This window comes from Ischnura elegans, chromosome 4, assembly GCF_921293095.1.
Source record: "Ischnura elegans chromosome 4, ioIscEleg1.1, whole genome shotgun sequence".
NCBI classification, from domain to species: Eukaryota; Metazoa; Arthropoda; class Insecta; order Odonata; family Coenagrionidae; genus Ischnura; species Ischnura elegans.
Genome location: NC_060249.1, coordinates 128,892,319 through 128,907,465, shown reverse-complemented (window position 1 = coordinate 128,907,465; position 15,147 = coordinate 128,892,319). Strand labels below are relative to the sequence as shown.

The following is a 15,147-nucleotide window of genomic DNA, read 5'->3' as shown; positions in this document are numbered from 1 at the left end:
AAAAAAGACTCTTTTATTTACTCATTTTAATTATTATATTTTTAAAATGTGCATAAAGAATTTTATGGAAGATTTTTGTATAAAAACATTTGGATTTTAATTTTGTTACATGATTTCCATCATATTCTCTTTCAATCAGAGTCGAAGAGCAGAAATGTCAAAATCTAAATCCTTAATTTTTACAGGTGGTAGGCACAGGATCTTGAACAGAACAAAAAGCAAGACTTTAACGTAAAGTCTCCACGATAACGCCGCAAAATTGAGGTAAATTCCTCTTTGGTTTTTACACCGGTTAGCAGTCTCCATGGTGGCCAATTTTTCATCAGTATACCCTATCAACACCTTCAGGGTTGAGAAAGGAATAATATCATCTTGCCTCAACCCCAAGAATATAGGAAGAATACTACAGCAAACCACCATGGAGAGTTCGACCCGGTGGAAAACTAGAGAGGAATTAACTGCAGCGATCCGCCGGGAAAGACTCACATCTTTCTGCACATAGGAAAATTTCTAGGTGGAACCCACAAGAAAATGCTCATTGAATAGTTGGAAATCTCGACAATCCCAAGGTTGATCAGATCGAAAGAGGTGATTTAGCCACTACACGATATGGAGAGCACATCATGTATATCGGTCAACCGCCGACTCACCCACCAGTAAAAAAAAAAAATCTTCGACTCATTCATATCTTATCAAACCAGTCAAACTTGCAGTCTGACATCAAAGCTGACAAAAAAGAAATGCCCTTCACAAACTGGATTGTATCTTCTATTCCACGAATTGAGGTAGGAGTCAGATAAGAATTCGCCTTAGAACAGAAGAGAATTTCGTTTTCTTTATGACATTATATATACTAATGCGCAGTGACAAGGCCTTGATCTTTACTAAAATGTTGGCATTAGTTTGTCAAATGAGTAAGAAGGGTGGCATTGAGCAAAGACAGCTGAGAGTCTCCTAGCTCATTATAAATGGTGGTTTCGCTAGAATATGGTTACAAAGATAAAAAAAAATGAACTTTGGGTCTTGAGCTAAAATTTAATGAACGGTTTTTTTACGAATTGCAATTAAAAATGGATGAAATACTTGAAAAACGTGTAAAAGGAAACCCTCTCATAGAGCCCAATGAAAAACCAGTCGTTGAAAATCTACTGCATGACGTAAGCAAATAATTGCTGTCTAATTTCTCTCCTGTTGAAGAGTTTGTATACTTTGAAGGGAAGCAATCAAATTAATTCTAAAAACATCAGAATGAAGATAATGCAAAATTAACCCGAAAGAAAACGGCTTTTTGGCAAAAAGGAGTGTGATTGTGTAAGCTCATTTGTCCAAAATTGCCGAGTTAACTAAGATAAGGAAGATTTTATCACAATTACCCACGCTTGAGTGAGTTGGTAGGGATGGGTACATTTTTTTTTCTCCATCTATTGAGTTCCCAGGAATATACAAGCATTCTCTCTTATCGTCATCCATGGAATCTACATTGTATTTTACTAATTGAAACGAGGGATTGGTAAGAACTTTGCCATGCCAGAATAAGTATCTTCGGAAGAGGAAGTTCCAATACGAATCGAACAGGGATTAAAATGGAACGAAGATTTCACGGCGTTTGGTTAGCTTCAATCACCAGCTGCCGTTGTTCGAAGAACTTTTTTGCAGGCGAATCTGAGTAGGCCATGCCATCTTATCAGAATGATCCTTGAAGAAGAATATCTGGAGGTTGCATCATTCTGAGACTACGAAACCGCGTGACTGGATTACAGGTGCACATGTCAATCAATGGCTTCAACTCCGATACGCAATGTAACCATGAGTTTACTCATGCTGCTTCGCTCGTGACATAATCCCAGTTCTCACATATTATCAAATTCAAGGAATCGTGGATTAAGAAGACGGAATTACGTCCATCAGGTTAAATTGACTTTTACCTGCCAACTTTTCCATCCTCGATTTCAAGTAAACACTCGTTTTCATTACAGCAAAGATTACGCTAAGATTCTTAATGAAAATAATGGTGAAATGCATTGATTCAAGATAAAGCTTTTGAATCCGCAGAAACTTTGCCTGATTTGAATAAGCATCAAAAGAATTTATTTAACGTCATTGTATAATTAGTGATGATGACTACAGGGAGTTCAAGTCAGACAGAGAGTGCTACTGAATTTTGAAGCACTTCAACATTGTGATTTCCACTAAAAAAGAGCATTTGGGCACCACCCTACCTAATCACCGGATTCGAATGCAATTTGAAGAAAGGAATATTAAATAAATTAATTCAAAGATCGAGCGTCGTAATGTACGATCCTCGAACATTACAGATTCCATAAATTAAAAAAAAGCTCTTGTATGATACTTTGCCGATTGATGCTACAACTTTTTACAGCAGCTGTTTGGTAAAGTTTTCGTTCTTAGAACTTTAATTGGCAGTTCTACTTAAGTAAATTGAATATTAGAAAATTTTAAGATAACTTTAGTCATAAAGAAAGTCATTTAGCGTACATTTTGCTCTATAATGATCATTGCGAAACAATGCAAACGATGCAAAACATTGCTTATTTTCTAGGATGAACATAGCTGCATCTCAGGAAATAATAAACGTACTCTAATTATTTTTGCCTCAAACTTTTGAAAATTCAGCCTAGTTTAAGTTCAATATCCAAAGCAGTCAGTGAAATGCAGTTTGGGCGATAAAATAAAATGATCCGAAAGAAAATATTTCGCGATTAGGCAGGGCTTTTTTTAAACAATAGACTCGAATTGAATTAGATAGAATTTTTAAATCATGACGATTGAAGGTCACGCAAACTTTTGTAATTTTACAGACTTCAATCAAGGTAACACGGATCAACGGATAACAGTCTTCTCGAAGTTATCCGTTGAACCCTAGGTCAGTGCAAAAAGTGGAACAGTAAAAAACCTTGTGTGTTCCACTATCGTCATGATGCGGCCTTTACTTCGAGTATTTCGCAGTTTCAACAACGGATTTGGAGTTGAAAAATTAGGTTATTCATCGACGGCATAGAAAAACAACCCTAGAACGCGAATTGATGCATGCAGAACCACAATTTGTATGATACTGACTTATTGTAGTAGCCTCCATGTCACCATGGTGTGTGCAGGCCAGGCCAGGGAACCTATCAAGGCGATCGAAGAGTTGTGAATTCGGAATATCCCCCCCAATCATGGAGGTCCGGAGAGATTTTCAAGAACTTTGCATAAAATTCGCTTGAGTTGGAGGATTTTTTCAAGCCGAAGTATATTAAATAAAATGTAGTTTTATGGCTAGAATTATGAAAACTACTCTCTCGGCATCATACATGTTTACTTTCAATCGGAAATGGGGGGGGGGGGGGGGCAGCAAACAGTGTGCTCACCTTGATCCAGCCGAGTCCGCTCTTGTCACTGGGGTTGGTGAGCTCGAAGAGGAGCAGTCCGGAGAGCCAGACGAGTAGTGCCCACTCGTACCAATAGGGAAAGAGGGTCGGTCGGACGACGGGGTGGACAGGCGTGATGCCGGCCAGCATGAGCAGCAGCATCAGGTATATGTGAGAGGTCAGGTACGACATGAACTTGATGATGGGGACCTTGTTGTAGCGGTGTCCCAGCGGCAGCGTGAACCCCACCCACACGGGCGGACAGATCAGGAAGAAGACGAACAGTAGGAGCACGCGCCACGCCGCCCAAGTCAGGCTGCCACGCCAAAGCTCCTGCGACGCGCAACGAGAAAAACGACATTAGCGGAGAAAGGAAAATCACACCAATGCAGCTCCAACACAAGTTTGTAGCGGACCTGATCCGGATGGATTAGCTGTACCTGTAGTGCTACCGATTATCAGGACAATCAAAAATATACTTTGAATGTCATGGTGTTTCGAGGAGGCAACACACAGCAAGGGTCCCAATTACTCCATCTTCCGGTTGCTACAACCGCGCCGGTTGCTATGAGATGACATTAGACGGAGGAGTCTCAACACCGCGGAAACCTTTTTAGTGAGAGGAATCGTCTTTTGAGCAATGAGGGAAGGGTAGGAAAGAAATAGTGGATGGAAACACGGCATCAGCATGAGCCCGCGCATAACCAAAGGCGCCAAGGGGACCACGACTGAACGTCCTCTTCGACGGACGCTATACTGCACTGACATGTCTTCCATTTAACAAAACACACACACTGGCTGACCAGTGAAAATTTATCGCTTCCACCGCCGGAATGTGAACCCGGGCTCCCGGGATGTGAAGCTCCAGCCACCAGATACCTAACTAGATAAGATAGATAAGCTAACCAATACCCTTTTGGTTAGCATGTTCACTCATTTTAAAGAGAGAGCGAGGGTATTGCTGGAAGTCGTGTCCAAATTTTGCTAATTTCATTACTGTGATTGCGTTGCAACAGAAAACAACCTTTCGGCTTCATATGCCTTTTTATTTCATAAATATATTTCATATTTCATACGAGAAATTCGGTGAAAATAGATTTAATTTCAGAGAACGTTAAGGACGAACCAAAAGAATGTTTAAATTCAACAATATTCTCAATGAAATTATTCAAAATCTGAGCTCCTTAAAATATCTTACAAAATTCTAGTAATTCTGTTGTAGTAAAAATCATCATCTTCTTGGGAATATTAACAATTTTAGGTGTAAAGTTCAGCGTTATTATAATGAGCTGGAACTAATACAACGCAAGACGTTGTGAGTTGAAGTCTACAAATTCTCGTCGCCATAGGATAGTGTCGAAAAAGCTTCATGATACATCTTTCCAAGTGTAGGTATTGAATACTAATTACACCAGTTTTAATTTTCCGCACCTCGCAAAAAATGGCCGCTGGAGTGCCTCGCTTGAAACTTTTATTTAGGATTAGGCGATTTATTTCCGAGCGCTGCTTTTCTCGCGTTGGTTTACGCGCCCATTAAGTGGATGAAACCTAAACTTGAGAGATTTCTAAGAGAGAGGGCTCGTGAAACTTTGCTTATCTCAATTTACGAGGAAAACAGTTTGCGCAATATTTTACTGTATTCAGGAGAGAAGACCACGACGAGGCTTATCGCAGGGAAAAGAACACTGACGGAGAGAGCCATTACATCATCCGCGCGGAGGAAGAAAAGAAACGAAAAGAAAAACAAATGACGCCAGAAAAGCAGCGGAGTGCGTCAAGGGAATTGATTAAGGGAGCTGCAGAGAAAAAAAAACACCTCAAGTTACCTTCTTAGACGGAAGGCGTATTTCAAGACTCCTTCACTGCTAATCATAAACTACCAGCCACGCAAATTTGGCCGCGGCAAGTTGATGCAGCGGTTCTAGCACAATAGGTCTCTGGACAAAATTTTAATATCCCTTTATATAACTATATCTCTCTTTATACTTATATATCCCTTATTATTTATAACTAAAAATCGTAAATTATAGTAAAATTTTCATAAATGCCTCTTTAATGCACTTATTTCACATACTTATTTTCTTAAGAATTTACAAAAGAAATGACCGTAACAGTTCCACAAACACACCCACTTCAAAACGTAATTCCATTGGCCAGCCGGAAAGTGACGTCAGCTCATGCAATCGTGTGGGAAATATCAGTGGCGTTGCGCATTGTCACCAAATTTCTCGGTTTATTGAACGCCTTTAAATAAGGTTTCATTTCTTATTTATCTTTTGGAGGTTTTATCGTGAAGAACAAGCGCCACGGAACCTGGTTTCACCCAGGCTGACTACGGAAACTTGCCGAAAATTACAACGGCAGCAATGTTTACTTACATAAGCAACAGTAATTGCTACATACACGCTGAAAGCCGGGGAGTGACGATGCATAGGTATGGAAATATAATATTACTGGCTCTTGTAAAATACATATTAAATGTGTTTATGAAATTTATCAATGAAATTCCATTTATTAGGGTCGGACGAGAAGATTACGCTGACGACGCCATTAGCACAGTCTAAACATATGTTTAGACTGTGGTTGTGTGCAAATTATGCACAATCAAAACGAATGTATCGTTCGAGCTCGTGTGTGCCCCGAGCACAAATAGTGGAGGCACGAGTTTTTTAGGAGGACGGTTAGGTGGAAGCTAACAGCCTTTCATGCAATTATTGTATAGAGGCTAGTTCTGATAAGTTCTGAGAGCAGTTCAAGTATTATGTAAGCTGGGCTGGGAAAAATTGAAATGCACAGTACCTGTACCTTGGGTGTTTGAAATCTAAAACAGTATTTGAAACACTTTTTGAAATAAAAAAAAACACATTTGTATGGAAACTAAGAGATTTAAAAAAAATGTTTAACCTGTTTTTGCTCGTAAGGATAGTTACAAATAGTACACGAGAAAGGTATGTTATATAAAAAAATTCAACTTTATCTTAGAGATATGTTTTTAGGAGTTGATTGTTAAGACGGTCAAAAAAATAAGATATTTTTTTCGTTTTTACTAATGTATTGACTGATCTTTTTAACAATATTAAAAAATTTAAATGTTCAAACATACCAAAAATATTAAAGTGATATTTAAATAGTATTAAAATAATTGAATTAGAGGTGAGCTCAGCTCGAATTGAGTTGTCAACAAACACATAACTACCGTGTGTGTAAACAAATCTCCAAGCAATTGTTGATTCTCAGTAATGTCCGTGTACTCTGTATGAACTCAAATCTTTTAACTTTGTAATAAACGAAGACGAAGTCACCAACTATCTATCTGAATATTTAAAGTCCTTGGACGCACCTGGCTTACCACGGCACGATTTACAGCTAAAGGTAGGCTCTGTGTTCATGATCTTTCGAAACCTAAACCAACCAAAACTATCCAACGGAACGTGTTTGGCTATAAAAAAACTGATAATGAAAGTGATTCACGCCACTATACTCAAAGGAAAATTCAAAGATGAGGAAGTTTTCAATCCGAAGATTCCATGATCCCAACTTATATGCCCTTTTCAGCTTAAACGTATTCAATTTCCAATTCGTGTTGCATTCGTGATAACGATTCACAAATCGCATGGTCAGTCTTTCAGTTTTTGTGATGTTTGTTCTCATGTGTCAGTGAAAACCCATGATTTTCTCATGGTTAACAATATGTGGTATGTTTACGAGTCGGTAAACCATCCGCTGTATTTCTTCCTTCGCTTCAGGGGCGCAGCTAGGAATTAAGGATAGGCGCAGCTAATACTGGCGGGTCTGTAGGGTATAGAAAACTCGCCAAGGTAAGCGAGAGGTGTGGGGGCCCTCCCCAGTTATTTTTTAGGATATAAAGTTCAAAATGGTAGGTTTTGCGGCTGTGTGAACAGTTAAATATTTTGTGACTCATCCGTCCCCCTAATATTAATAACCAAATGTTTTATATAAAGATTCTCTGAGCTTTTGGGGGGGTTTTAACCCCCAAAAAACCCCCTCGCTGCGTCCCTGCTTCGCTTCGCTATTTTTATTTAGCTTCATTCGCTTTATCTTGCGCCTGATAACAAAACAAAAACTATTGTTTATCAGAAGGCGCTTGACGGAAGACATTAAACCCGAATGTGTAGGGCACACCGTGGTGCGTTTACGCATGCAGCACGTTTACGCAGTGCATTTTTTCCAAACAGAGATACTATAACTGGCGCGCCTAAAGTGATTTGATACGAATGCTGCTTCATAGGGGCTTTTCTTACACTATTTTGAGCATCAGTCTAGCGTCGATCTGGCGTTGCGTTACCCTGCCCCGTGAACGAGCCAAGTTTAATCTACGGACTTAGACCTAAAAACATTTTTTTACGGTTAATAACACGAATAGCCAACAACTACTTGTAAAAAAGAGATGAAATATTTTTGTGAAATTATGCTTTTTTTTAATGGCCTATATGTTATCCGGGGCTGAGACGAACCCAAAGAACTTAATATCATTAAAATCGGTGCAGCCGTTCTCGAGTTATAAGTGTTCTAACTAACACGATTTTCGACTTTCTTTTATATATATAGATAGAAGAAGATATATAATATGTATAATATGTATAATTGTATACTAATATTATACATTTTCAATTAGCGGAGAACTAGGCATTTGTACACTTTTTAATTTTTTTATTTCGAACGATTTGTTTCCATTCATGGGGCGATTGCTAGACTTTGCATTGACGCAGTGAATCAAAACTATTTGTCGCAAATAATAAGTATGGGAAAGTAATAAAATAGGAAAATTGCAATTTCATGTATAACGAAAGAGATCCCCCTCATTCTCGGAGATACTTCGACTTACATACCTGCCATTCATTTGATAGTCAGTATCGCATAATGTTCAAGGGCTGGTAGTTCAGGGAAGCTTCTCTTGGGCAAGCTTATTTACACAAAACGTCGGAGATGGTTGGCTTTCGAGAAACATTATGTCCGAGGATTTGGCCGGAAGAAACAGATGTTCACTGCGTGGTCCAAGGTTTCCCTCCGAAACATCTTCTTGGGCGATTCCTTTATTGCTTCCGTCGTTTGCCGGAGTGAGACGTGAGGAGCAACCTCAAAGGCCACGCGGCCAATAAAGAGAGACCCTCACATTCGCGAAGGAGCAGTTGCCCCTGGCAACAGCCCCACACGATTATCATCGGAGGACACCGGCTGGCCAACTTCGCAGTTCCATTCCCAATCTCCCGCAGAAGTTCTGCAATTTTTTCCGCGGATATTGGAAAAGCTATCAACCCTATTAAATCATAGGAAGTGAAATAAAGAGGAAAAGAGTTTGTGGATAGATTGTGCAACCTTCCAGCACGCGGTCATTTTTCACACCCAAGTTTCTGGCCACGATAGCTCAAACATTGGCGGGACTTGGTCAAAATCATTTTCAAGTATAAAGGAAATGACGTGGATTAGTGTTCCTTGGTCCATCATTTATGGCAATGCCGATGTTATTTATATATAAAGGAACTAAAAACTTGTATTACGCATGGTGATAATAGTGAAAATTTGGTTCAGACTCGGTATAGTGATTCAGATTACGCTGGTGATCCAGATAGTCGCAGATCCACGATAGGGTGTATAACTTTACTTTTTGGAGTTTCTGTCAAAACGGGACAACTTAACGACAGAAAATGGTAACTCTAAGTGCTACTGAGGCATAGTATGCTTCGGCGAGTACAGCAGTTAAAGATATTGCTTGGGTTCGCAAACTTTTAATGGACACTGGACATCAAAGTAAAGAAGCAACGGAATTATACATAGACAATCAAAGTGTGATTAAATTGGTTGAGAAAATTCCAGAATATCAAAAAAGAACCAAACACATTGATGTCCAATTTCATTTTTATAGAGGTAAGCAAATTTGTGTACATTATGTTGCAGGTGAATACCAGGATATATTAACAAAGCTCGGTCAAGTTGCAGATTTGTAAGGATGATAATAGAAATTCTAGTTTGGAAATTAAATTATGTAAATACCTCTGTGATTAGTTTTGGATTTTTGTGATTGCTGCAAAAAATTAATAAAATAGTGGAAGTCTTATGAATGTGTATGTATTAGTGATTTTAATAATTTTGTACGCCAGGTCATCAACGCTATCTAGAGCGTGTTGCGTGCACAAGTGCATGCCGGTTGTGCCCGTGAGACGAGTGGGCAGGCACTCACAATCCAATGCAGAGCCAAGTTGTAAACCGATCAAAGTGGCCCTAAGTTTTGCAGAAGAAAACTTACTTTTTTCAAAATTAAATGCGATCTTTGACTAAACTATTTTTTTTTATTATCGAACGATACCATTCAACAAACTCAATCAGCAGGTCCAGAAGTGATGAATTCTGTGAAGGCACAAAGCACTACTTGTTGTACGAAAATTTCGATTTGTCTTACAATTTACTCATAATATAAGCGAGTAAATGAAAAAAATCTGCTGATTTTTATGGGAAAATATTGATCGTTTGTAATTTAGGCTGTGCCGAAGGTCAACGAAATGTGTAAAAGTGTATAGAGACAGGAATCATTGAAAAGCTCTCGGAATATGCGCATTAAAAACACCATTACTGTTTTTGAACGAATACCAGCGTTTGATTCCAAAATTAACGCTTGCCTAAATGTGACTGGAGATTCTCGAGACTTAAAATTATTGAAAATAGATTTGCAATAATAACATTGGTTCTACATTTCTGGAGATTGTTCACTTTTTAAGCGAATAGTTGGGAATCGTACAACGATTCGTGAACTAGTAATAGGTATGGAAAACCATAAAAAGTATTCACCATGACCATGTTTCCACTATGTAAAACCAAACGTTTGTTATTGTTTAAAAACAAGTCTGCATGTGCCCAAAATACAATTGTAATAAGGTGGGTAGGAATAAGATGAAAACAGGACTAACAGATAGGTTGAGAGGGATCAGTAAGTACCCAAAATTGATGACATAAAAAGGAGAGTGAAATCCTTCAAGTGTTCAGTCAAAGGATGCCTACTAGGATTAAATTGAAGGCAAACTTTTTCAAACGCAAATAATAGAATGATAACAAAGTTAACTTCAACACATTATCCTCTGAGAAAACGGGAGGAAAATTAATCAAAATTTGCAGGGTGGTAGAAGTCACAAAGTTGCATGTTTCCACGTGACATTTACCTTCTGGCGACGGATGATGACACGTATTGGCGAATAATTTCAAAAGTCATGGTACAAGGCATACACTAATCTTATCAAGAAAAAAAAATTCCCACGTTTCTAACATGTATCGTCACCATCACGATCGATATCAATAATAAAATAAGGACTCCTAAAATAATTATCTCAATAATCACTGACTTTCAAAAGAATTTCGGAAATGAATCACGAAAATGTCATAATTCTTAAAATCCGAGTAAAATGGCCGGATTTTTAAAGAGATTTTTACAGTGAAAATACCTCAGCGTTAACGGTAGCTAGTGAGAGAGCGTAGAATTAATTATGGTTTACGATTTGTTTGGAAGCTGATAAATACTCGAACGCTACGAGTGAGGCTTCGAATAAGAGAACTATTGAAAACATTTATAATTTCAAGAGCCACACGTGAAATCATTTTATCACAGCAATATATTTTCATGTCCAAAAGTTCAAAAAAATGGATCATACTTGACTTTGCCGAAAGGCTAATTATAAAATGGAATTCGTTTTTTATTCGGATAATAAAGGACTTCGAAAAAAATTGGGTCATTATCAAATCAGTCGCATCGCACGCCTTCATTTATCTTGCAGGATAACGGCTGAAGTTCCGCGTCACACGTCCGCCGAGGAGGCTTGCGGCGCATTACGTACGCACGTCGATAATATTTGCATTAAAAAAACGAAGCAGTCGCAGGTGAAGTACCTACTCGCGGATGATTCCAGACCGTATACAAGGTATAGTTCACCGGATAAGTTGGCTTGCGAGTGCGCGCGTACGAGAGTAATTATGTGGACTGGGGCATGATGGGAGGGCGGTGGGAGCAACCCCTTCCTCCCTCCCACCTCCCCCACCCAAGCCATCATGTTTACGTCGTTCGATAGTGCGACGGGGGGGCGGTGCCTCACCACCCGCCGCCCCACCCCCCCTCGCCACCCGCTGCTAGAACACTGCTAACCACCTCATACCTCTCCCACAACATACATCGTAAGGATATAAAAAAATACATCGAAGACACGTCGACGTCGCTTTGTTTTTCCTGTCCTTCTTGGCCGATTAACGTCTCGTATACTGATCACACATGTGGAGACACGATTCCTGAGAAAAGGGAGAAGAAGAAAATACGAAAAATATCGGTGGGGGTTTGATGACATTGACACGCGTGGGGTAGTCTGTGGCCTATTCTAGTTTTTCTATTAAATATGTTTTCGATATCTACTCAATTCTACTCTATCCTAAATTCTAAAAATATCTACTAAAAACTACGGGCATGGATGTTTGTGATTGTCAATCAAGTTAATTTTAAGAGAGGACAATGTTGTCCGAAATTCGCTTGAAAAATAAAGAAGAAATTATTAGTATCATTATTATTATTAAATTAATACAAATACAGATATATTGATAGCTACTTCCTTTCGCTCTTGGTCACACGCTTAGTCCTAAATTAAGGCTAAATTAACTTTGAAAATTACATAGTGCAATGTCGAAACCTGGCTCGGAAATGAAAAATTCTGTGGAACATACACCTCAGTGTTTTTTTTATTATGTTTCCTGTCACCAAGTTCCACCAAGTATCGCCATCCAGCCTTAAGTTAAAATAACTTTGTTTAGACATAACATTTCTGACACGGGTGGGGAAGCAATAAAAAATTATTGTGCACAATTTAAACTTAAATCAAGCAACTATATGGAGTTTGTGCATCAATTATAATCATGTTATAAACTTCATGAAGAACAGCGTTTCAAAGCGACAAGGTACAAAAAGGAAAAAAATGCATTGTTTTATTAAATAGCACTTCTAAATATGTCGCGGATGGAGCAATATTTTATCGTTATTTGATTCAAACTTCACAAAATAACCTCCTGTCGATTGTGACTTCACGAAAAAAAATTAGAAATTCTCATACGATTGCATTTTTCCCGGATAAAATGCTCGAGTTCTTATTTATTTAATGTCGAACTGATGACCATTTAGGTGAGTTTATTCAAGAGAATAGTAAAATACAAAGGATTATCTTTTTCTTAGTTCAGAAAAATGACCAATCCACAAATAAATCATGTCCTTCACCTCTAAGTACGGGCACCTATACTCATTTTGGGGCAACCGATGCAATCTGTCACTATCAGCTACTTGTGTAGCTGCGCTGCTGCGTTTTTTATGGTAGTGCTCAGCAGAAAAATACGGACTTAACAGTTGAATAAACAATGGAAATTTAAAAAATATTCGTCAATTACCTTACGTGACACCTGGAATGAATTCATGTCGTTCACATTTATAATTAGAACATGAGGTCCTGTTAACCTTAGAAAATTAACAGTGGATTTCAGCGATTCCTTCCCTACCCTTCCTTAATAGCGCAGATGACTTACCTATCGGTCGCCTACCTCCAAACACCCCAATACCCTTACACCCATGTTTGTACCCAGCTTTGAAAGAGTTTCGGAGGAGCTTAGGCGATATTTCCGAAACTTCTACCGCAGTGATTTACCTCCGCCACCGGTAGATGGGAGGATTTTCGTCCCATGGCAACCACGCCTAAATCCCCGCCGCCTTCAGACGCCCGTTTCAAAGTGACGAAGGGAATTATTATTCCCTGGGCGGCATTCCAACACTCCGTTCATCTGAAACTTTGCGTGCGGAGGCGGGATGAGCAGGTATCAACGCGGAGGAGACAGGCGGAGAGAGAGAGAGAGAGAGACGAAGGAATGCGGAAACGCTAATAGCATCCCAAAAACATAGGCGCTCTCATGTGGCAAGCCATAAGCGTGCTGGATTAGGGTGTCCCAAAAAAACCGAAAGTTTGAAAGTTGAGGGGGCATTTCCATTTTCCTATGCGAATGCATGAAAAAACATCCCATAAAATTTTTCAGCCCAATCGGACAATATTTGACCCTGCCGAAACGCATTCAAAGTTTGAATTTTTGAGTTTTCCAGATTTCATGCAATTTTGCCTACCCTGCAGGAGGCTCGAGTGTTAAAAAAACAACCAATTTTAAGTTCAAACCATCTCCTCTAGCTCTATAGTCGTTGACAGCAGCACTTGAGTCAAAATGAGCTTCATAGCCACAACTCGGTGAGTTTACAAGTCCCGCTCGCCGTTGAGGCCGCCAGGCGCCAGTCGAGTGCATATTGCCCCACCGTGTCGCGTTGAGATTCGAGTTATGCTCTTTCGGAACATCGCTCTGTTTATGTTAAATGTATCCTGGCTTAGTCTATCAGATACTCTTGGAGTTTAGTGTTGTGCACTAACTGATAACGTGAGGTATTGACGTGTGTTTCGAGGTCGAGGCTGTTTCGGCGGTGGCCAGAATGAACGTGAAGTCGAAGGGTACGCCTGTTATGCGAAGTGCGACAAGTGTTTGGTTGGTGGGTAATGAGTCCAAACATTTTCCCGGCAATGGTAAACAACCAACGCTGCATGAAGTTCTCAAAATTTTCTTTTACAACCTGCACTGTTCTCCAGGATCGATGTCAGCGGCAGATGCAGCAAGGATTGCAATCAAAGAGTTACTTGTTGTGTGGGGAAAGTCTAATATTCCTACGCAGGAGGTTCGAGCAGCCATTAAGAAGCTCCTGACAGCTTACGAGAACTACCGTGCCCTTGGGAAAGACAAAAATAAAACTAGTGAGAAGTCAGTGTCCGCAAGAGAGGAATTCAGCGAAGTGCTCGACCGTCTGTTTGACATCGGCTGCAAAGACGCCCTTTCAAACATTACTGTGGAGGAGGACAAGTTGTTTTACATATTTATGAAAACTGATTGAAAAGGATATATGGCGGGTATTCATATAAAGTGGTGTAAGCGTTTAGAAAACCGTAAGAGACTTCAAGAAGAGGGTTTTTTAAGGAAAAAACGGCATGAGAAAAAAAAGAAATATTGGATGAGAAAGCGGACCTCGTTCGACAGATGTCTGCGGAGAGTACGATAAGCTCGTCGGATTCGGAAGAAGGTAATTTTTTCCGGGTGCGGGAAGGGTGACCAATATGGCGGAAGAAAGGGAGAAATAACATTTTGTTACTTTTACAGAATTTAAAATGCGGACAAGGTCCGGAAAGCGCCATAGAGTAAGTATAATGTCCGAAAGCCTTGTGACTGCTTACATAGATCGGACTCAGACGTCCTCTGCCGCTGGGTCTATGATAGTCCAGGCTGTCACCAATGCGACAGCATCTGCATTGGGTTTAAAAGGGGATGAAATCCATTTAGTATCTTCCAAATCTCATCTACATAGAATGAGATTGAATAAAAGGACCAAGACAGTTAGGCTTATCAAGCAAGCCCTCAAGTTTTTTTGGCAGTGCACTGGGATGGGAAATTACTTCCAAGCAATGAAGACGACAAGAGGCTGTTTGAAGGACATTTCAACTGTAGATGACTTTATCAAATTTTGTATTCTTCAGCTGCAGGTTCGTAAATGGTAAATGTCAGGATGTTCAGGGTGATTTAAAGTCCATCCTCAGGATTAGTATTTAAAATTATGCCCCATATTATTTTAGAACCACCATCCTCGAGACGACTACAAAGAACTTTTGGAGTTGTGTATAGTGTGGTTGGGTGGTGTGGTTCCCAAGAAAGAGAAGTATGTGGT

The 15,147-nt window shown here is 39.5% G+C and overlaps 1 protein-coding gene across 1 annotated transcript in view; it reads right to left on the bottom strand.

Moving 5' to 3' along the window:
• LOC124158246 (ankyrin-3) overlaps nucleotides 1–15,147 on the bottom strand; it is a 191,510-nt gene that overhangs the window by 23,964 nt on the left and 152,399 nt on the right. Inside the window, exon 13 of the mRNA XM_046533437.1 lies at nucleotides 3,372–3,704. Within this exon, the coding sequence (XP_046389393.1) occupies nucleotides 3,372–3,704 (333 nt within the window). The remainder of the gene's footprint in view (nucleotides 1–3,371; nucleotides 3,705–15,147) is intronic.